Source organism: Prorops nasuta, unplaced genomic scaffold (assembly GCF_024137725.1).
Source record: "Prorops nasuta isolate Cenicafe-Biocafe unplaced genomic scaffold, Cenicafe_Pnas_1.2 PNAS00004, whole genome shotgun sequence".
Classification (NCBI taxonomy): domain Eukaryota; kingdom Metazoa; phylum Arthropoda; class Insecta; order Hymenoptera; family Bethylidae; genus Prorops; species Prorops nasuta.
In genome coordinates, this window is record NW_027116801.1 from 2,312,949 (window position 1) to 2,337,447 (window position 24,499).

Sequence of the window (24,499 nt, forward strand, 5' to 3'; positions counted from 1 at the left end):
TTCAAAGTATAAGATCATAATAAGTAAATAGGTGTATATTTACAATAATCATCATTCGTCCTCTTTTCATAACAACTTACAATGATAAAATGGCGCTAGATTCTAAAATTTTTACAAGTAATAGATTTTTATACACGTCGTGTGAAACGATATAAACTTTTTTCGCCATCGTAACTAAATTGCTTCATGTGTATATATAGACGATTTCCTCTCGCACATTCATTCACGTATAAATTATTTACACATTGTAAACAAAAAATTAAAGATGTACATATATAATTCTTTTAAATTCATTAACATTATGCATTTTATGAAATATACCTATATAGGCGTTTTACTCTATTATTTTTTTACCTTACAGAGATCACAGTATACAAAAAGCCAGATATAATTATTGGTTCTACTCTTAATTCATCTATTCATTCACTCTTATCACAATCATTCTTTAGTACAAAAACCTTTGTATTCTTGAATCTCGTGCAAAAATACAATACTCTCCTTTTTAAACGAATTTCATCTCATATACAGTATACATGTATTCGGACCTTTCTGTATATCCTGTACTCTTATATTTTTACACAGGTAATTATCGATTAGAGTTGTGGAATGTAAGCCACAATCACGCCAGCAACAAACATAGAAATTTCAATGATAAATTTTGGTAGTAAAATATATTTATACATATATCCATATATATTTTTCTGGTTTGTTAATGCATAGGTTTTTAGATTAACTCTGGCCCCGAATTTCCATAAAATTCATTTTCTACTTTTTTTTAATAGTATTTCTCATCACCTCTATCGTTACCATTTACGACACAGTAACTTATTTACATTTTCTACATACTAGAATAGAGTTCGTTTACACTACACTCGCGACAATGTGATTATTTGTGTACACGTTTTACACATTTGATAGACACACTCTTTATGCATTATGCATTGCATTTACTGTACATTGAAACAGTCGACTAACTTTCCTAATAACGGTAGAGTATCGTCTCTTGGCACAGTTATCGTTACAAATTTATCGAAAGCCGTAACATATATCATAATAACGTTTTGGAAAGTTTAATTTACTGCTTAAAGCCGTAGGTTCGTTTACAATTGTATAGTATGAATTTCTAAACAAAATATATTTCAAATAATGAAAATGAAACTTCAGTTCGGTATTCGATATATGGCATGACTTTAGTAGAAATAAAGAAAGGAAAAATCGAGTTCCCACTTAATCCACAGATCTACAATTTTCGATTGTTTCTCATTCCATCTACACTTCGTATAATGTTGCGTTTTTGGTAACATATTATAAGAAGTTGAGTTAATCGAAGATGGAAGGAAATGTGGCGGAATATCCGCGATAAATCCAGCTTCACCGAAGCATTCACCATAGCGCCAAGACAATTCATTCGCATTACGAACGAATCATCATTATTCAACTTGGTGGTACGGTATGGTGTTTGGCAAATACGTTACACGCCCTTTGAAGAACACTGCGACGAAAGTGGAGAGGAATCCGCCAAAAATATCGTTATGCTGAGAAAAAGAACAAAACAAAAATATCAAAAGTTTCGCATTATACCACGTTGAGAACAAAATGATTCTTAACATTTTCGCCGTGGTGTAAATTTGAGTATCACTGACATGTCTCATTGACAAAAAAAATGATCCATTCTTTGTTCTTTCTCTCGTTGCAATATGACGTTCAACAAACCTAACGCGATTGTCAGCTTCATCGAATTGAGTCATTCTAAATCCCAATCACATCTGTATGATACATTTCCCTATGTCTTTCTAAGCTTATGTGCAAACTCCAGTTTACAATATTCATGCCTGCTCGAGCACGATTAATAGTACTTTTTGGCAATCATTAAATAACGAATCTCTAATGTCTCTAATAACTTATAGTTAACGAGTTTCTGCGTTTTAGCGTTCTTTCTCACTTCTGAATTTCTGCACTCAAGTAACCGACTTGAATTCTCCCCTCGAAACGATGACCGCTGTTTCAGCAATAACAACAAGATGATTCCATGGGATCGAATCACACAAATATTCGGGTTTTCACTTGTAAACGATTGCCGATATATTTAAATGTACTCCTTTGAAATGTTTAGACTTCACGTCACTTTCTGTCCTCCAATTCTTGATTGGTCTTAATGAGATTGTAAGCATGACTTCTATATTTGGCAGGTGGGTCATGCAGAGGAAGAGGTTGCTGTTGTTGTTGCTGTTGTTGCGGTGGGTCGTGCAGAGGAAGAGTTTGCTGCTGCTGTGGTGGGTCATGCAGAGGAAGAGGCTGCTGCTGTTGTTCGCCAGATGATTGGTTCATGCTAGACATGGAAAGATCCGTCGGCATGTCAATTTCAGGTTCAATGAAGCTACCCATTAAGCTGTCTTCCTCCGGCTCAGACTTTATTCGCATTTGTTGGCGTAGTAACGAAATATTTTTAATATTCTTGAGCTCCGTTGGATTACGCAGAAACCTAAACAGTAAATTTCTTCTATTAACACCATATCCAATAAGAGGTTCTTCCAATTACAAACACTAAAAATTTACTTACTGGTAGCAGTGACGTTCTCCCTGAACTTTTCTAAGAATATTGACGCGGTAGTAGTAACGAAGAGCCCTACTCATTTTATCGTAGTTCATGGACAAATGATTCTTCTGAATACCCCACAAGCGAGCCAATCCAGGTGGATCCACTATTTTGAACACTCCAGTTTCTCGACTTTTCCAGGCAATGTAATGAGTGTAGCGTTGCGACGGGTCATTGAGAAGCTGCTGCAAGAAATCCCAAAGGAGCCTGCCATCTGCAACGGAAAAATCTTGTTGGGGAAAACACAACAATAAGTTACGTTATTCTTAGAACTGTGCCAAACAAAAATTTTCATCGAATCCTTCTAACCGAAACTGCTTTGTTTACAAACAAACTCCGCGTACAAAGAGAGAATAGACAATATACTAACTTGTATTGGGTTCCGGCGAGTCGCTGGGGAAAAATTCTCTAGCAGCATTGGACGCCGACATGGATCTGAAGGCACCAGGAGTGAGCTGCATCATTTGGTGAGGAAACGTTGGACTCGGTTGGTCCTTGACGGAAACTTCGCTCAACCTTTGAGCCGTTAGAGCAGTCGGCGTGGCTGGAGGACTTCCATTGCCATTGATCTGCTGATTGTCTTCATCCGAGTCGCTCTTGTAGACCTGCGCGTTAACACGAAGAAATCACGAGTAAGTATTATCATCGGTATAAGGATAAACACGCCGCGAGATCCAACTCGGTATATCCCATAGGATCAATTGGCACTCACCTGTGTCTGATTGTTGTCGGCGTGTCCAGGAGAACCTGCTTGACTATCGACGGAGGGGGCAGGGGAGAGCGTGACGGAATTGGCCGACATGAGCGAGGCCAGATTAGCAGCGGCGTATGGGTTCTCGATCCACGTCGGTGTGGGTGGGTGCGAGTGCGGACTGAGCGGGTACGCGGATGGCCTCGTGGGCGTCACGGGGCTGCTGGGTAGGCACCTTTGCAACTGACTGAAGTCTCGTGCCAGCATCGAGAGGACGTTGTGCAGCACGTCTCCGGCCCCTGGACATCTCTCCCCGAGGTCCGCCTTTGTCAGGAGGCAGAGGGCCTTCCCGTTCATTTGGAACATGTCCATGTCGAACTGTGGCAGATCGAACTCTCGCTCGGCCCAGCGCAGGAACGCCGATACGTCTTCTCGGGACCACAGTCTCGGGTCTGATGCTGAAGAAGAAGAAGAAGAAGTTAGATTTGTGAAATATTACGCAAGCGTGAATCTACTTGGGAGAGTGACTCTGTCTTGTGTGTGTGTGTGTGTGTGTGTGTGTGCTATATTTACCTAAGGTAGCTGGCAGGTGTGTTTTGAAGTCTAGCAACGGACTGGGAGGTGGATGCGTCGTGGGCGGAAAACTCATGGTCGGTCCGTATCGCCACAAGAGATCCGTGGTTGCGAATGGCAAGGAGATCCCTGGTGGCAAACGAGAGTCCATTCCGGTCATTCCGCCGCCGGCGGAAACCGGTGGTAGCTGCGGCAGCTGAATCGTCGGCAGCAATTTCATAACACGACTGCGATCGTTAAGTTTCTCGACTGTCGATCAAAACAAACGTTTTATTGTAAAGAGATGTATGTGTACAATAAAGAGGGGGTAGGGAGGGGGAGATTACTTTTTTATCCCAGAGTAAAATTGAAAGCGCGCGAAAAGTCGAAGAAATTCGATTGGTTGGCGGATGACGCGAGGACATTAACGATTATTAGCATAGAATGTGAATTGAAAGGCAGCAGGAAGCAGGAAGAGGAGTATCCGTTCTCAGCCAAGATTTACATAACGTATTTTCATCGACGTCCAAGCTGTTTCCGTTGGCGAGAATTCTTACAAGGCTTCGGGAGAGAGACACCGGCCCTAACCTCCGGATTCGTTAGTCTCCCAATTGAGAAATCCAATTTCTCTTTGCATATATATATATATATATATGTATACACAATATCAGCACATTTTCCTGATTTTTCCCTGGATCCAATCAATTTCCAACTCTGCACAGCTTCGTATTTTAATTATACGCATTAATTTCGGCTAATTTATAAATCACGATAATTCTAAATTTAACGCCTTGACTCAGCAACAAATCGTTGTTTTCTTTTGAAACGAACGCCGAGCCGTTCTCTCCGCAGGTTGGATAAATGGAAAGAGAGAGATACGAATGGCAGCGGAAAGAAAGGAGGAAAGAATCGCTGTAGCTAAAGTGGTATCTCGACTGTTTGCGTTTGGTATTTAAGTGGGAGAAAGATGACGATTTCCTGGTGAGAGACAACGGCACATCGACCTTCGCATGCCAAGCCTATATCTTTTTTCAGCATTCCTTTTCCTCCAGCGACCAACGCTCCAGTGTATCGGCCCTAATCACACGCAAAAGCCACCACCACCACCACCACGCTGTATTACTGGTCCTGCTCGCACAGGAAGCTTTTTTCTGCACCGTAACTATCATATTATTCATTCTTTTGCAGCTCGAGATCCCTTCCCCCTCCCCCCCCCCCCCCACGTCTCTCCCTTGGCTGGTTTCAATTTCAAACTCGAGCTGTTTTTTCGAGCTCGCCAAGGGTGGATAAACGAGCGCTACCAGGCTTGAGTCGTGCAAGACCAATTACGCAAGAAAAGCAAGAGAAGCGTACTGGATTCCGCGGTTCCGTTCTACACAACAAGTCGAACGAACGCTTTTTGCGTCAACGACGAGGAGGAACTGGTCTCCGAGCGAGTCAAGGTGACCGCCGAGAGTAGAGGAGGAAGAAAGAATCTTTTTCGATAAACGCGTCTCTCCACGGTGAAAGAAGAGAAGCTGCGGCAGCCATGCGCGCGACCATTCCACTCGCGTCCATCACTCCGAGCTTCAACTTCCGGCTTAAGCTCTCGGAAATCCCCTTCTTTCTATTAAATCCCGCGCGCGCCGAACAGTAAACGCGTCCCATTCCGTTCCCAGCGAAAGAGCCTCTCCAACGCGACAGTTTCGTCAGATTCGCGATAACTCTGGACACAGTTCGTCCATCGGTCCGCCATTTAGCGTTTTCTCGCAATTTCTGCTACCCAGTTTTCTGCGCCCCTTTAATATTCGCTGCGCGCGTGTATTTCAGCGCGACACCTTGCCACACCATAAACCGTCACGCGATCCTATACATCACGATATCTCTTTAAATGCCTCGTTTCACGGTTACCACTGCGACGACTCCTACACTCCTACTTGATAACAAACTATTTCACGTTATTTCGAACAAGTACTCTTTTTACTTTACGAATATATGAAGAGCATGGTAACATTATTTTTCTCTCGATTCGAGAGTGAAAATACTTTCAATAGTTTCTTTCTTTTCTAAATTTTTTATTTTTACTTCACTTAACTTTGTAAAAGATGGTGCAACTTTGGTGATTATTTCATGGATTTTATTCGATGAATAATCATGGTCGATAAGTATTATTATTTCGAAGGATTGGAAAATAACTGGCTGCTGATCGATTTAACCGGAAGTGTCGTATTAGGACCAGTAATGTGGATCTCGTCACTCGCTCGTCTTCAATTTTAACGGTACCAGATATGAAATATATCTCTTGTGTATCAACTATATACAATATAGAATTTAAAAATTTTATTAAACTTTTAGCTTGGGACAGAAAATCCAAGTCTTTCTTCTTCGGTTCTTTATACACTTTACTCCTACACACAGATTCAAGAGGATCCAAGTGTGATCCGTCATTTTTTTTTTTCGACCGGAAGTTATACCAAGAATCGGTTAACGCGATCTCGTTACCCTCGAGCCTCAACAAATACGTTCAATGAAATCCTTATAAATAGAGTTTCTCTTATGTATATGTTATAGAATGGTTTTACGCGTAACTCGGAACACAGAGCCCAAGGCGTCCTCGCTCTGTTTCCTTATACCTTATTCGTATAGACACAGATCTGATCGTGCAAAACATACTATATCGATCCAACGCGTGATCCACCAGTACTGTTCAACCGGAAATGCCGCGACGTATTAATCAACGCGATCTCGTTACTCTTGAATTCTACAATCACACCGAAGAAATCCGTGTAAACACAGTTCCTATTGTGCATACTTCAACAAAATTAAGCATTTCGTACTCGCAACTCCACCTCCTATAATTTTCTCGATTCAAAAATACAGATGCGATCGTGCAAAACATAAGATCCGCTGTTATATTCTTCAACCGGAAGTACCTAAAAGAATCGACCAACGCAACATTTTCACTCTCGACTCTGAAGAGCCACATGGAAAAAATCCACGTATACAGCACCTATTACACACGTCGCATCGAAGAATTTAAGCATTCGACGCGTAACTCGGAACACAGAGCCCAAGGCGTCCTCGCTCAGCTTCGTTACGCCTTATTCAGAGCCGGAGAGTGAATTGCGTAACCCAGCTATCAATCCAGAAGCATTAACGCGTGATCCAGCGTCGGTTTCGCAAGCGCGTTGCAAAGCCCACTTTGTTCCTTCACCCTGACGAGCAATGACAAATCGTCATTCTTACCATTGTTCTCGAATCGGTCGTTATTGCAGAGTAAACCTTTCACATTCCGACGACAACCGCACGCAGCTAATATCCTTCGTTAAAAAATCCTTATCCATACTTAAATACATAATTCTGCAAAATTAGGATATTTTTGCGGAGACGCGAAAGAAATTTCTTCGAGTACATGGAATAAAGCAGAAGAAGAGATTAAAGAGTGAGAAGTGGAGGAGGATGAAAGGGAAGGAAAGAGGCGTAACTAACGCCTTGGAATGCATGCTGGAAGAGCTGAGAATCACTGGGCGAGCGGAGGCTGTAACCTGGCACACACGATCTCGCAAGAAGCAATGCTCCTGAGAAGAAGAAGAAGAAGAGAGAGAGAGAGAGAAGGCACACAGCAGCTCTCTCTGCGCTCTACGTCAGGCGGCAGCAACGCACCACTACCATCGAACCCCCCCCCCCCCCCCCCTCCCTCTCACTATATATAAAGAAGTAGGTGAGTGTATACACGCGTTGGCTGTGCATCGCTCTCTCCCAACGTGTGTGCGAGTCTTCAACATCCACACGTACGTACGTCCAATGGCGCGCGCGCGCGCGCACGACCACACGTGCCACGGGAGCCCGAGATGGCATCAGGTATATACGACCGCGTAACCGCGTGTGGGTGAGCCTGCGGCATCTCGAAATACAAGCAGGAAGAATGGCGCTCCGGGGGAAGCGAGACGGAGGGAATGATAAATAAGACTGGAAAGGATGAGAGCGCGACGGGAAGGAAAAGAAAGAAAGGGAGATTCTATCGAGAGTTTGCTACAGTCGCTTCCTCTTGTCTCCATTAATTTTTCTCGCCCGACAACCAGATTATCCAATTAACACCGTATCCCCGCCGGTATCTTATCGACGTTCATCGTTCGGCTGCATCTTTATCGCGATTTGGGAAAGTACGCGAAAATACCTTTTGGATAACGGAGTGGGATACTCGAAACGTTGCTGGTGGGGACAAGTTTCCCGGTGTTCGATGACGCGCTGTTTTGTTATTTTCAGATAGGTGGTGTGTAGGTGTATATATATATATATATATATAGCGTGTGCGAGTATGGGGAGTCTGAAAATATAACCAGGAAGAAGAGGTCGAGGAAAGAAAGAGGAAGGTCCTTGGGTGTTCGAGCAGGATCGAAGATTTATCATATAACGTTGAGAGCGCGGAGTCTTATCTCTCCCCCCTCCCACTTTTGCACCAACTCCCCCCCCCCCCCCTTGTCACCGTCAGCGTCAAGCCCTTCCGGGTTCTTCGACTTCCTGCATCTCTCTTCTTCTCTCCTCCTCTCGCTGCGCTCGCACTCCCTTCCTTTCTTCCTTCTACTCCTCCCCCCCCCCCGTCCTCCTTTATATCCACATCACCCCCACTTTTTACCGCCAGCGCCACTACCGCTCGAGAGACCTCGACTCCGACGTCCCTCCAGTGTCGCACGCCTCTTTATCCAATTCGACCAATGCTAAACTTTGCTTCTCCCTGATCGTCACGCAAAAATATATAATGAGCACAGACGCACGGAGATGATGGAGAAAAATTGCGGGAATTAATTGCAATAGCCACGCGTCGAAATAGCGCGTGTACAATTGGACTCTGACGAAGGAGGAACTGCGCAAAGTTTATTTAGCGATTAAAAGCTTACGAGAGAGTTGGGATATTTGTAATAGCTTCTGTGGAAACTCTTTGCAGATGCATTAGTCAGATCGGTACCGAGTATTGATAAGGCATCTGTGCGGCTTACGGTAAAATTGTGTGGAAATCCTTGGCGCTAATGATAGATATAGGAGGGGGGGGGGGGGTTGATAATAATGATAAAAGAACGGCGAGAAAATGCCAGGGTAGAATATAACGCTCGATGACGTTTCATTGTGTAGCACTTGTGCACTCCACACAATGACGTCAGTAGTCTGCCTTCACCGCGCGAAGACTCGTCTTTACTCTTATAAGCTGATGTTTATGTTTGTGTATGTGTGTGGTCTGTCCCTCGGCACGTTAGTGTATCGATACTCGTGGCTCGACAATGCGCTCGGTTGGCTTGGTTACTGCGGCTATAACCGTAACTGTACTACTGCACTTTCCTAAGAAACGGAACGCGGAAAAACCCAAACATTCGCACAGCAATTGATACGGCATTTTTGTCGCTGATCTTGGAAAAAAATACTCTTGCCAATTTCGCGTTAACTCGTTAAGCGGAAAAACTGTCTCGGTCGGAATCTGCAATAGTCTTCTTGCTGTAGAGTTAATTTTTTAACAAATTTCGTAAAAAAGTTTTGAGAGAAAGACCAGTGTATCGATGAGCATGCTTTGAATTGTTTTTCTGTAATATTATTTCGAATGGAAACCTAAGAACTCGACCATGTATTGTTTGTTTATTTACGAGTGGCGAGCGACATCGTTTCAGTTGCGCGAGAAGTCGCAGAAGAAAAGATGTAAACAAAGAGCAATGGAAGAGTAGGAATTAGCTGTAAGGAGGCTCGAGTGTGTGTTTTGTATTGTAGAGTTTATATTAACGTTGCGTTATCGCGCGGATAGAGAAAGGGGGCTCGATACCAGACGTGCAGAGAGATTTTCATTTCGCGATTGTATACACATCGTTGGTAGACTGTAGAGTAGAATAAGTAAGACATGCGCAATAGGAGAGTTACGCGTTCCGTCGGCGTAATCGTGCAGTGGTTATGCGTGTGGCCAACACAACTCGGGCTCTCGAGAAGTATGTTGCTCGGTTGTTCCTAATCGTTGAATCGAGTCGACGACTGAGACTCCAGATTCCATTTCATGCGAGCGTAGCCGAGATTAGGCGGAGAAAGTCGAATCTACTTGTCGGAACTATTAGAAATGCAACCGACAACGGCTCTCGAGGGGCATACCAGTAGCAGCCGTCTGCCACCAGCCCACACGGTCCGCCTCCTTGTTTATGTACTCGCTTTTATAGTAGCGTACATTCTGTAACTTGCTTAAACTCGCTTCCTTGCCCCCCCCCCCCCTCCCCTCCTTTTCGGCTAATAATTCCCAACTCCCTGGAACCCTAATCCCAAACACAAACTGGGGCAACAAACCTTTTCTCCGGTTTGACGAATCTACAAAAACAACAAGTAAACATTCGTACCGTGGATCTGAAAAGCTGGTTATATCATGGACTTTCGTAGAAAAGTCCGCGACAAGAGGACGCAGAGATTGAAACAAGATAATATTAATAAGAAATGTGCGTTTTTCCATCGAGTTACGGATCTAGATTAGTGATTCTCGTTACTCGAGTTCTTCCTTTGTTAGTTTCCTTTCCTCTTCATCGAATTTCGAGCAATTCGTCAACCTACGAGGAAGACCTTACGCAAGCAGAAGCGGTGATCGTGGGTTCGCCGACCAGTCCAAGGTCATTCGAGCAACATCGATGATGATTTTCCCGGAGTTTTTGCTCGACGTCGTCCGATCCAAAGTCCGTCGGAATCGGCGCAACGGAACTCTGGGAGGGGGAAGGGGAAGGGGGATACCATCAAAATTTCTTCGCTTCTCCGGCGTATTATTCTTATTTCGCGTGAGAATATGCTCCTCTCCGGGCTGCGCGTCGTAACACACGAGCGTCCTTATCTCTTCCAGCGTTAACACCTAATCTTATCGGGAACAATTTTCAGAATCGGTGTATACAATTTGTTTCCAGCGAATGTTCGGCCTGCACTTCCGTGTTTGATGGGCAAGATTCATCATACGTGCATTATCTAAGTAAGCCAAATGGGCCATCTATATCGCTCGGCGTGAAAAATATCCAACGAAAATGAAACGTGAGCTCTCGTGTAAACGTAGGCCCCCTCGTCGACTTAATCGGGCACGTAAAAAATCTTGCTTTACACGCGGAAGTTTTAATTATTGTTTAATCAGCGTCTATCTCTAATCTGCCTAAGATATTATTCCTGCGTTTTGTCGCGATTTGTGTAATGCATGCTGGTACGTGTCCATATTTATTTTCTTATATCTCGATACCATGGAAAATTAATATTTTTTGTATAAACAAATTCCTTCTCGTGAATAGAGCGTCCCAAAATCGTTGTTTCGTTTAAACCGTGATCCTAATGCGAAAAGACTTTATAAATATTGCCAATGAATTTTTTCACGAGTTTTTAACCAACTTTAATTTAAACGATTTAAATTTATTTCAAAAACGACTTTTTCTTCATTCGATTGTTTATACAAATAAAACCACAAATACAGTAAATAAAAAGAGGACAAATAATTTCCAAGCACTCTACACATTGAAAGCAAGATTGATTTGAGTGAAATTTCGATATTTGTGCCAATCGCGAAAGAGAAAGAGCAAGGAAATGCTTTGACGATTTTTGGTTGGATGGTGTCGCGATGGAAATTATCGAATTTATCGTGTTTGTCAAGTGCGGTGTGACAAGGTCCGCAGTCTTTCGACACACACGTCCCAGTGAAATCGGTCCAACAACTGTGTTAACAGTTGCTGTATCATAATGATTTTACGTTTTTATGTAATACAGCCGATCGAGCTAATGGGATAAGCTGTCCTCTCCCAAGGAAACCGTCATGTATGATTAATTAAGATTACGGATGATTAATCTTCTGCAAACGTGTATCCTGCTGCTATATATATATATATATATAAACGAACACCCGCATATATCTATGCAATATATTCGTTGCAGCATCGAATCGACGTTTGAGAAGAAAAAAATAATAAAAATTCTCATGAAACTTCTTGTTTTCTTCATCTCACTTTTATGAACAAAGCTAGACCCTCGGTATCGTCGGTACGCATTGTTTTTTCTATAATATCTCGGGCACTGATTGCACTTGGTTCTCCAGACTTAATAAGGAAGAATTGACTGATAGTAACGATGATTCTTCCATTGGCTTGGCGCCGTAGTTTCATTCGCACGTCGCGATAACCCCCGAAGCTAAACGCTCTCGCGCACATGTTGAAGAGGCGAGAGAAAGAAGCTTCCAAAAAACTCTAAAGAAAATCCTTGAGATACAATCACGCGAGAAAGGTATCGAAGAAAAAACTTTATCAAAATACGCGATTACGAAATAAAATATCCAATTGCAGTAAGAGTAACCGCTGTGACAAATTTGCTGCACGTTAATTTCCCGAGCAGCTATATGGTCTACTTGAAGAAATAAAGTCGAATTTTTTAAATAAGAACCACGGGCTTCTTGATTGCTTCTTATCGTCCAGTAATTCCACACAAACCTAAAGTAACCAATTTCATCGAATTTTTCCCCAATCTAATAATAGCAAATTCTTTCGCTCTTACATTATTGATATTTTCAGATATATATTTCTGATAATATACGTCAAGTTTTGATGAGTCATCGATGAAGTTGTAATTACAAGAAAATCTAGTTTTTTTCTACACAAAAAATTCCATTGTTATTCAAAATTCTCTGCCGTATCGATCTTCCAAATACATCTCTGCTAATCCACGTCGTGTTTCGATGAGTCATCGATGAAGCGAGTTACAATTACAAGAAAATATATTCTTTCGCATTAACAAAAATTCCATTGTAACTCAAAATTCTCCCCCTCTTTGAACGATCTTCCGCATACATTTCTAATAATCCACGTGGTGTTTTAACGAGTCATCGATGAAGTTGGTTACAATTAGGAGAAAATACATGGAAGATTTCGCTGCGTTAAAGATTCCATTGGGACTCGTCGGTATTGCTAGATTGATGCGGGAATGGAGCAAAGGAGGCAAAAACACGTCTATAATAATATACGCATAGACGTAGCTGAGCTAACCGTGTGGGCAGTGCACTCTACTGATAAAACGCCTTGGACGACGTGTCACTGACCCCTTCTCCCCCCTCCTCTGATTTCCTATACGTATACAACTCGGACTCATTTCTCCCATCCAGCAGCCTCCCAAAGCTCTATACATATATAGCACTTTACGATTCTTTCTCCAATAACATTCCACCACATAAACAGTTGTATTCCTCGGCCACTCATAAATGTCGGGGGAAACCCGTTAAAATTCAATATATTAAAATTGACTCGTCTCGGAAATTGATTTTACGCGCAGCAGCGTGTGTATACATATGTATATATATATATATATATATATATATATATATATATATAACACCGAGCACCGGTCCTGTGGTAGAAATGATAAATCCGGACGTTCGCTCGAGGAGAAATACGCGGGAAGGAAACAATCGCGATAATCCGTTGATTCTGTAAAATCTGGCACGGGACGTATCGCGAGACGCTATCTTCGAATACTCTCGCAGCCCTTATCTCGGCAATAAACACGAAGTCGAAGCGTGCTCGATAAAAATGAAGCCTTCCACTCGCCGTCGGCCTCCATTTATTACGTTGCTACTAAAATAAGCGGTGCAATCGGGACAAAAGTATTGCGCAATCGATCGTTAACGATATACCAGTTAGATTGTTAACTTTGGACGTTGGAATTGTCGAGTGGATTTTTTTTTATCCGGGAAAGAGCGGGGGGTTTATTAGAAGAGGGGGGGGGGGAGGGGAGGGGGGTATGACGCAAAGATGGAAAGATGCAGAATAGCGGAGCGCAACGTGGTCTTCCTCGGCGTCGAAGCAACAACCTGTTACACGCTCACGCACACGGAAACGCCCACGTACACACACGAGCATCTTCCAGTCGAGAGGCACAAAGAGAGCAGCAAGGTCTCTTCTCTCCCCATGTGCACGTGCATGCGAGTAACGTCAGCCGGAAGTCGATAAAAAGCCTGCTTCACCCTCGTCACTCGACACTAGTTCTCCTCCGTCATGAGAACCACCACATTCTCTCTCTCTCTCTCTCTCTCTCTCTCTCTCTCTTCCTCCTCCTCCTACTCTTGCTTCCCCTTTAAACGCTCTCTTCGTCCTTCCACGACCCGACTCTAATTTTATTGCCCCCTCGTTTAATACCCGTCTCGATCTCTTCTTCCTCCTCGATAACTTTACACGATTTTCACCCAATTCTTCTGTTGTGTATGTGTATATATATGCAGTGAATAACTTTTTCTAGAAGGTCGGGAGGAAACAATGCAAAAAATTACTATTCGAATCGCTGATGGTCTTTAAAGATCGTTATTACCATTTTTAACGACTGGAGAACTTTTCTTCAAGGTCTTCCAGAATTCAGGATCTTACACTTTTTTGGTTATGGAAACCGAGGATAATAGACTGTGTGTGTGCCAAGTGGAATATACTGAAAGGAGAATCAACGTTGATAATGTATCTGTAATATAGCGAGAGTGAGTAGCGTCTCTTATGAAAAAAATTACAAAGCTACGAGAGAATAATTATCGCACACAGCTGCTGCGCGAATCGTTTTCATGAAAAGGAGATAATTCGATTCTCTCCTTTTCGATCACGTGGCTTATCTCGAGTCCCCGTACAACACGTGGATGGTTTTTGCAACGCTCGCAAATACACGCGGAGAAAAATGAACGTTCCGAGAGATAAATAGCCGGAGGAGTCACTGTATGCAAGAATCGAGCATTTAACCCAGATATCGGCTAAAGGTGGCCCCCGTTCGTGCGTAAATAACACGCGTGTGTACATAACCGAGTCTCTGTTTTCGCGACAATTTTTCTACAGATTAACATTTGTCCTCGAGAAGTCAGCGGTTCTTTCACGCGAGAGTATTTGATAAAATGACGCTCCGCTCATTAAGAATAACAATAAATGCTTATCAGCGTGTCAACAGACGGCGTAATTTTCAGTCGGTTCGGGGGGAGGGGGGTGGGGCTTTAAAGGGGCGAAAGAGGAGAAAAAGTTGAAAGTGTGGAATTCGCTGGTTGGAAAATTGGGAGGACCGTAAAAAGCAACTCGGGTAATTTCAGCGGTCAATGAGGGTTAATCCGGTCGATCGTGACTTTCCACGTAGTCGACGTCGCGAACGCAGGCTCAAACACGCTCCCCCCCCCCCCCCCCCCTCGCTGGTTGACCGTAGAGAAGCTAACCTATAACACCGCGCGTTAAACTTGCGCGAAGCGAGAGACGCACACCATTAGTCATGAAAGGCCCGAGCACAACTCACCGTGAACAATAACAAACTCCGCACAGCGTTGTTGGTCCGAAACGGAAGTTGGAATCTTTACGGGCCGAGCTTATTCTCGGACATGTAAATGGGATCGGTCAGTTCCGGGAAGTTTGCCCTTGGCTTCCGAAGAATCAAGGGGCCTCGAGTGTCTTGCGCTGCGAAAGAGGCCGCCGGCACACAACGGGAGCATAATTAGGAGGAAAGAGAAGAATGCAAGGGTGTTCGAACGCGCCGGAGAGGATATGGTGTGTATTCGAATAAACAGAGGTAAAGGGGGGGGGGGGGGGTTCCGTTAACCGAGTTGAGGAAACTCGGCGAGAAAACATTTCTGTGGCTGGAAAGAAATTGTCCGCGGGACACAGGTAGAGGCTCTGGTAATTGGTTCTATTGGAAGAGTGGTGAAATAATAGGTTTGCTTACCTGATGGATCAATAGGGGAGGTCAAAGTGCGACACAAATATGATGCTTCGGGTATACCGGGGAGGAGTGCAGTGGGATTAATCCTACCGTGACGAATATTGGTAGGACCGACTGATTCCTTCCCGAAGAGTCCCTTAAAAGACTCGTGCGTCCTTTTTCCTCGTCTCTTTCCAACTGTCATAATAAAATTGCCGGTATATACCTGCTCCCCCACGACACTTTTACGACCGGTCCACCAACCCCGCTAAGAATATTCGTAAACGCTACCATACCCCGAAATCGCATCATCGACAGCCATTGGGAACGATTCGAGTGGAAATTTTCAGCGTCGCGTCCTCTCCACGCGTTCCCGTCGCGGATCATTATTCCAAGTTTAGCGAGACAGAGAAAGGAACGCTCGTAGTGGTGGCTGCCACCGTCACACCAACGAGAGTCGTACGTGTCCCGAGGCGAGTGGTGGTGTTTGGCGAAAACATTGGCCGGGCTAAATTTGCGTCTCAGCGATGCCGGGGAAATGCGTGAAGTGACGGGAAGAGCACCGTGGAAGGAAGTAGGATGGCAAGAGCGCAAAATCCGTCGAGCCGTGTATAAATATGCTGGGAGGAAGTGTCTTCTACGATAATAGCTCCACGCGTGAGACACGCTTGCTCGGGGGAGAAAGAGAGGAAAACAGAGCGAACGGTTATGTTAGGTCAAGTATATAGTTATGGGCCAACTATGCGGGGAATTTGTCGAAGTAAAATATTCTTATTGGATTATTCCGTTGGTATGTGTGCGTATACGAGCGAAGAATAATTCGTGATTTCGAGTAGATATATATCGGAGACGGATAGGAGTTGCGAGTTTGGGAGAAAGATATGGAAACTCGAAGAATTTCGATGGTAGATTCCTCATCTTGTCACGGGCCCGAATAAAAATCTTCCTCGACTGCGTATGTTCGACTGGTGAAAAATACGAATGCCGAGCGACATGGACAATGCAGAATTATTTTTCCGCGCGCTCTATTTCCGATTTATCGCGGGGAAGAACGGCGGCTTCTCGTACAATTTAGTTGCTACGAAAATAGCGATGAAGCGATCTTCCACTCGAGACACTGCACGTGTTTGTGTGTGTGTGTGTTGGAGCGTTGGCTCGCCAGATACAAAAATTTTGTCACGTGAATTCGAAGGGCTGAGCACTATTTTGGAATACTTTGCGCGATTGTCGACGGAGAGGCGCGGGAAATTTGTTGCAGCGGTGGAGGATTAAAGCGGAAGCTTATAGAGGGAAGGAGAGACGAGGCTCGGTGGTGCGTGGAAAGGTGTGAGGAGGGCGAGGGACGTGGAGGGGTAAGGGGAATGAGATATCCGAAGAATAAGTTTTGGGACGAGTTGCGAGCTGCTGCGTGAGGTCCAGAAAGTTGGGGCGACGGTAGGAGGCCGTCTCTTGTCCCGGATCCGACTTGTAATAATAGTTATCCCAACGAGAAGGAATGCCAGTGCGTGTTTCGTGTCTGAGTATTTGTGTCCTATCCGTGAAACACGAGACGAGCCGACGTCGCGTTGGACTAGGAACCAGTTGGAAACGCCAAACTGCTGCTTTTCTATTATACTTTACAGCAATTATACGCCATTTTGGTAAATTGACTCGATCCCGTAGTGTTGATCGATGCTGGAAGGTAGAAAAAAAATGAAAGGACGATGTAACTTCCGATGATTTTGTGAAAAACTCGAGTGTGTAACTGTACAAAGTGAAGAGGGATGTCGATGCAGGGTCTTCCGCGACAAAGTGCACACTTGAGAGATTTGGAGAAACGCAAGGACTCGTGTATACAAGCATATGGTGGTGGGCTTATCCCCGTTGGGAGTAAGAGGACACTTGGTTGGTTCTTTCTCCGAAGAGTTCGAGTGGATTCTTCGGGAGAGGAAGGAGAGCGAGACCGGATACCATCCATCGTGTCCGTTGCTTTCGTTTTGCTCGATTTTTCCTCGGCTTCTTGCTTCGGTACCGGAGCGTGCACGAGAGAGAGAGAGAGAGAGAGAGAGAGGAATAAAGGATGAAGGAAGAACGGAAGGAAGGAAGGAAAGGAGGAAGAAAGGAGAAAAGGATCGAGTCGGATAGGAGAGATCGTCTCTTGGCTCTTCTCCTCTCTTTTCAGTCGGAGAGGCCGAAGAAAAAGAGAAAGAGGGGTCCAAGGTCCGTGCTTCCGGTCCGGATACCGACCGGTTCTCTTCTTCTCGGCGCTCCGCTGCTGAGAAAAGAAGCGTGGAGGTGGGGGTGGGTGGGGAGGCAGAGACAGGACCACGAGTAAAGGCACAACGCAACGTAGCCGTTTCGAGCTGACTTGAAAGGCGAGCCGAGAAAAGGAGCCTCCTCCTCTTCTTCTTCCTTCCCTTCCCCCCCCCCCCCCCCTCCTCTTTACCCGGCCCAGCGAATATCCGTGTCGAACGAAATCCTGCTTGGACCACCTATATCTCTAATACCTCCCTTTCTCGCAGCCTCCTCATTACCACCGCCACCGCTTAATTAAACTTCATTCGTGACGAGAAAAAATATTCCCACGTTTGGAAGCTCCGCAAATTTAGCATCTCGGATCCTCCTGATGAGGCAAAAGGAGTTTCGAAAAGTGTGCGGTGCTCGGAGACGAATCTGCGATGGTTTTCGGATAGTGGAAAGTGTTTTCCCGTAGAAAGTTGAAAAATAACGCTTAAAAGTATCCACCGTGAAAGCTCCCACGCGTTTGTGGTAGTAGAGTCGAGTAGCGTATACATGTATATATATAGGTGCGAGTATTGAAAGCGCGCAGAGAGTCGAGGTAGCTTGCGATCTTAACGATCGATCGAGTACCCTGCCGAGGTTTCTCGAGAATTTCCATTCCTCCCTAACCCCTATCCATTTTCTTCCTCCCATCATCCTTCTTTCCACGGTAGTGCTTCCTCCCTTACTTCCGGCTTCCGGCTTCCAGGCTCTTCCGGAGCGCTTGCTGAAATTACGCTGGAAAGCACCCAACCTCACCTCGCCTACTTTTACCCCCACCCCCTTTCATCCATTTCCGCGCGTTCACCCTCGGGAACCCCCCTTATCTGCCAACCCCACCCACAGCCCACTTCCTGTTCGCTCGGGTACTATCGTGAATGCGAAATTAGCGGAGACGCTTTAAGGTTTTCTCTCCATCCACAAAAGCCCGAATCGCTAAATTTTGCAACGTTCTTCGTGCTTCTTTCGTTATTTTGCAGTGTGCTTACGATACGCGTTGAATTCTTTTGTCAGTGTCGAGCTTCGACCTTGGACCTTTCCCCAGCGGTTAGGCAGCCTACTTCCTTATTATATTCTTACGCTTCGTTATTATCTCTCTACGCTCGGCACAAGCTTGACTAAGAAGACTGCGTGTCAATCAGGCATTCGCGATAAGACTCGGTCAATAATCGTCCTTCCCCTTGCTCGCTCGCATTGCACCTTTCACGGCGCCAAGGACACAGCGATAATTATACACGAACAATAACATTTGTCCGATTTTCAGCAATATAGCAGAGCGATATACACAGGGAGAAAGAACTCTCCGTTAATTTCGAGGAAAATTCGGAAATGCTCCTGATAAACACACGCAATCCGTTCTCGTAGTTTCTGTAATGGAAAACTATAGTGGGCAAACAATCGGTTGGCCCGATAACTCGAACGGAAAGAACTGTTCAAATATGAGAAACTTTTTATCGAATTTCGTAAATACCGATGCGAGATAGGGCGCTGGGGGAAAAGATCAATAATATTTGCACACCGGAGTTAATCTTGGTTAGAAGTAAGAGCGTGAAGCGAATCACGTGGAAGAGCGTGATAACTTTATATATATATATATATATATAGTACACACGAAGAATATAAATTACGGGATAATAAAGTTGAGTGGTAAAAAGGCGATAATGGCTGTTGCCATGTTAAATAGTTTTAACCTCCTTGCTTCTCGACGAAATGGAAGCTTTTATCTTTGGTCTGGTTGCTTCCGGCTTTACCGTTCAAGCGAAGGTCCCAGGCTGGCGGGCGTCCGCCACGAGATGGCAGGCGCGCTGCTCGGGAGACGAGAGAGACTGCGCAGTGCGCGAGTCGACTCGACTCGAATTCACTGTACAGCGCCTCGAGCGCTGCTGGCGTAACATATGCAACCAATCGCGCTTTCTATAACCAGCCCGGGTAATTGCCCCGGTTATTTCATTGCTTAGATTTATTTCCATTTCATCGGACTTATTCGGCCAGACGACACAACCCCCGGATTGAGACTCTCACACGTAAGTTCGTATATAAAGCTTCTTTGGGACGAAACACAAACACCACTGCTGCGAGAAGGACGAACAAAGAAGTTTGACACAGCGAGAAAAGTAAACGTATACATATATGTATATATATATATATATATATATATATATATATATAGGTAAGTTGTTTTGTTTCTCCAGGTGGTTCTTCTATTCTCGTAAGAGTCGAAGTGGGATCAGTGGGCGTTGCAATAACCGAGCTATTCTCAGTTTCGACTCGTCTCGACTCATCGTTGTCGCTGTCGCGCTTTGACTCGCTCCTTGTTACTTATGCATGCACGTGTAACCCACGTACTCTATTCTTCCTGTATACGTACACGAACACACGCGCATGGCACACTGTAGCTACTTGGAAAACTCGAGCGATTCTCGAAGCATCCTCGCGACCTAATCCTTGTCATTCTATCGTTTTCTGACCGATCTCCGTGCTCGTACCACCGCCTTGGCTTCCTCTCCGCCTCGTCATAATCGAAACACGGACGCGTTATTGCGCGACGTCGTTTCGTAACAAGGAAGTGGATCCCTTTAATCGGATATTAATTACCTTATTACCGGACGAGAAAGAGTCGGAAATCTCCGAGTCATGCCGCCGTCGGTTGCCTTGCCACCCGTGGCGAGGACATTACCATTTGCCCGGTTGCTATGTCATTTTTTTCTTCCACTCCTCAGAGACTGTGCGTAAAAGAATCAATTTCTTCAAAGGCGTTTTCTCTCTTCTCGGCTGTCGAGCAGTTTTTCGGTAAGAATGTAATGATAACAATGGAAAGGAGAGGAGAGGAGAGGGAGAGAGTGTATATATATAGTATCAATATGATCGCTAAAGTTTGAAGCGACAAAAGCTAATGTATTTTCTGAGAAATCGTGGTTGAGAAACCTGTAGGAGAGTCGATAAAAGAAACTCGGTGTGTAATTTTCACCTGCCCCTTTGGAATTTCGTGTTTCGTAGGACGTCCTTCACCAGCGACCGGAAGTGGCAGGTCCCTTTCTCCTCGTGGAGTTTCGACACCACGAGACGCTAACCGCTCCTCCTCCGGCTTCGAGAGTAAACAAATTAGGTCGCGGGAGAGGCACGAGAGGCGCTCCAGGCAAATTTTATTCCATCCCCTCTCGCTCTTCGCTGCTTTTCTCCCGGTCGGTATCTCGTGTTTCATAAACGACCTCCCTGGGATTGGGATGCGTGGGGAGGAAAGAAGCAGTCAGAAGTGAGAGAGAAAGAGAGAGACACTGGAGGAGCAAAGGGGAAAAAGGGTGGGGGGGAAAAAACTCGTCTGGCAGGAATTCTCACGTGAAACGGAAGAACGAGCAGGATCTACCGTTATTTCGTCGTTTTCGTCGATAGCAACGGGCGCGGCGACACGAAGCAGAGGAAGAAAAGAAACCGGGAGAGACAGCATCGCTTAACCTTAATAGAGCGCACGCGGCAAAAATCGCACACGCGAATCTACCGATTCTCCGATTTTCGCGAGAAAGAAAAAATAAAGAGACTAATGGACCGAGACAATGCGACAAAGAATTTCAACGGAAATTATGCTGAAAGAGAAGCGTTAACTGAAATCTTTCGAGTATTCGTATAAATTATTCATGGCTTTGTGTCTTCTCATATGTTATGTAAATCGTGAGCTAAACTTCCTCAATAACGATTAAAAAATATGACCGTTTCCCGGGTATACATTATAATACACACACACACACACATATATAGCGTACAGAGAAACACGCCCGTTCGCTGCAGACATTTTTCAGGTCTGCGTGACAGCGGCCTGACGTTGGCACGAGAAAACGCAAGAAAACGCTCAGAAAATTTCTTAGTTCCGGGAATAGTTGCGACCGAAGCGGATTTTGCAGGCCGCGAACGGATACGCGGTAGGAAAGTTTGACCGCGCGCGCGCAAGTTCATATCCGGCTGAGTCTCGATGGAAGTAACGTACAGCAGAGAGAGAGAGAGAGAGAGAGAGGCAAGTGTGCCACGATGCAGCGCAAGACGAACGATGAAATTCTCGCGATAATACGACTTTTCGATAAGTCTATTATCGGATTTCTCGGTAAACGCGGTGTCGAGTGACTTTGTAAACACGATGCACGAACGAAGCTAAGAAAGAAGCGGAGAAGAGTACATAGATCGATCGAACGGAGAATATTTTCAAACATTTCAAACAGGGGGCAGTGTCTAATAAGAGCTTTGACGTCAATACACGGCGCATTAATTGGATTGCTAGCGCTCGATTATTGATGAGCCCTGAATTAAGCTAAAAGCGGAGCAACGGATTTCCTTACCAACACGCTGATACTACAAAAATCATGTACTTCGGCTCGAAAGATATTCGACCGCTCTGATTCGTCGAGCGACTCTCGATTGATTGGTTAAACGGTAGGATGACGCCTGTCGCGGTCATTTGTTCGTGAGAAACGCGCGACAGAGTGAGAAAAATAGGTTAGAAAGAGCGCGGAAGGGGTAGGGACAGATACAAGCACTAATTTTACTTGTATATTACTACCACCGGTACACGGTTTGTTTACAAATGCGCGTAGAGCGTGCTGGTGGGCAAGCGTGTGTGCGCGCGACGCACGTCGCTCTGCTCTCTTCCTGTGGATGGAAAACGAGAACAAATGTAAGGAGCGACACGCGGCGCAACTATCAAATACGTGCACGCACACCAAGAGGACCACACCTATACAAGAAAGTGCGCTAGACGAAACAGAAATGGCAAGTATGGCAATGCCAAGTCGTGGCAGCTCGGCGAGATCATTGACGTGGCTGACTGGCACGAATTCTACACTTGGTTTGTCTCGGACGCAACTCATATATACATACATATATATATAGCTATATCGTGAGGGAATCACTGAAAGAACAGAAAAACAGTGAGAAACTATGAAATTACCTCGATGTCGTTCGACGATAAATCCTCCACTAGTGACTAGAGCACGTTCCCCTGTTCATCAGTCACTGAGAAAAATCTTTTGGAGAGTGTTCACCGCGCACATCCACGTCATATGAACAAGTTTCAACACAGACGAGTATTACGATCCACCGTAGACGCGTGTCCTGTGTATCTTCCTCGTACACCTTGGTGCTTCGCGCACGTGAGAGATACCTTGGAGGTTAAACTGCTTATCTATATGTATATCACAGACACGAAGTCCAACGGTAGGGAGACAGCCACCCCTCCTCTCCTCTCCAGGGGCAGTAGAAAAGAATGGAACGAGGCAAACAAAAAAAAAACAGTTTCTCTCGCGTTTTCACGCAACACCAGTGTCTTCGATGCGCGAGCTTCTCGACTACACGGATCAGGATATACGTTTTATCACGATCTCGCGCACTTCCCGTTCTATTTCGGAGAGATCTATCTCCTTCTCTCCCTTCCTTCTGTCACACTCGCGTATGTATATTCTGCCAGTGTGCGTGCGTGTGTGTATGTGTGGATGCGTATGCTGGATGCTTGTGTTTGTGCGCCGTTCCGTATCTCGATCGCTCCAGATTCGCGCGCCTCTTTCGAATCCACTCTTCGACTCGCGTCAGTGTTTTTCCAGTTTCCACGGAGAGCGAGGCGCGTGGATATCCGGTTGATGCGGTATTTGCCGTGCGTCGTCGTCGTTTCCTGTGCCAACGATCGCTGGGAAGAAGTAGAGTGGACAAGCGTTTGATGGTATTCCTCGGCGAAAGATGACAAAGGAGGAAGAAAGGGCGAATAAGAAAATAAGAGTGTGTTTTCCTCTCTCGTCAAGCGAGCATGACTCGGAGAAGTGGAGTACGCAGCTCGCAAGAAATTACTTCGCGTCTCGAGGTTGGCGAGCGACTGAAGCGCGGTCAGCGTGGATACGTGCATCTAGGAAGTGTCGAGTGGAAGGTTGCCGGCAGATCCTTCCCCCACCATGCGCCCGAGAGAACTCGTGGCGCCATTGGAGAGAGCGAGATAATCGGGACTGTCCGTGAGCACGAGAAGCCACGGCTGCTGATTGGTTGGCGCTGAACGCTCCTGCCAGCCCATTGGCCCGACTCTCGGCACTCGAGGAAATAATCGAACTGCACTCGGCAAAATCCGTCTCGTCCCCCGTTCCACGCCATCCCCCTCCCCTTCCCCCACCACACAACCTATCTACTCACTCCCTCTCTACCTTTTCCAACACTCGTGCTCTCCGTTCTCCCCAGTAGGAGCGCGCGGATGAGAGTGTCCACTGGTGGGGGCCCTATCGACTCGACTTCCTCGTAGCTTCCTCATAATCGTCGATCGTGATTGTCGCCGAGTTAACTTCGGCCAGATCGCCTTGTGGCACAGCACACTCGCTCGAAAATAAACCTGTCGCGCCAACGCAAACTCTCCGACGTTTCGCAAGCCTTTAATACCTTATTTCTTCCTTTTTTCGCGCCAATTAGTATTCCCTCCCTGCGCCTCTTCCTTTCTTCCCGAAAATCAGGAGTCTCTCCAATTTTAGCGCTAATGCAGGACGCCTCGGAGCATCCGAATTCCTCTCTCTCTCTCTCTCTCTCTCTCTCCATCCCTCCCACCCCCTCCCCCCCTCCCCCCCTCCCTCCCTCCCTCCATCTCTCCCTCTCTCTGCGTTTTATGAAATATTCCACCTCCATATTTTTAGATAATTCCATTACAGCATTAGCGAGTTATTGATTTCGTTGTAATCAAATTATTCGTTGGATGAAAAACATCAGTGGTCTGGAGAGAATATTTTTATATCTCT

The 24,499-nt window shown here is 45.3% G+C and overlaps 1 protein-coding gene across 2 annotated transcripts; it reads right to left on the reverse strand.

The window, feature by feature from the left end:
• Window positions 1–17: 17 nt before the first annotated feature.
• Window positions 18–23,773, reverse strand: aop (anterior open). Of its 2 annotated transcripts, none has more exons than XM_066726060.1 (6): window positions 22,687–23,773; window positions 3,861–4,109; window positions 3,309–3,745; window positions 2,967–3,201; window positions 2,561–2,825; window positions 18–2,482 (listed from the first exon to the last, which is right to left on the reverse strand). In XM_066726060.1, the coding sequence occupies exons 2-6, from the start codon at window positions 4,078–4,080 to the stop codon at window positions 2,122–2,124; spliced, it is 1,518 nt and encodes a 505-aa protein (XP_066582157.1). In that variant the 5' UTR covers window positions 4,081–4,109; window positions 22,687–23,773; the 3' UTR covers window positions 18–2,121. The 2 variants fall into 2 exon arrangements, with proteins under 2 accessions (XP_066582157.1, XP_066582158.1); XM_066726061.1 differs by having other exon boundaries at window positions 2,561–2,810; window positions 22,687–23,743.
• Window positions 23,774–24,499: the final 726 nt, after the last annotated feature.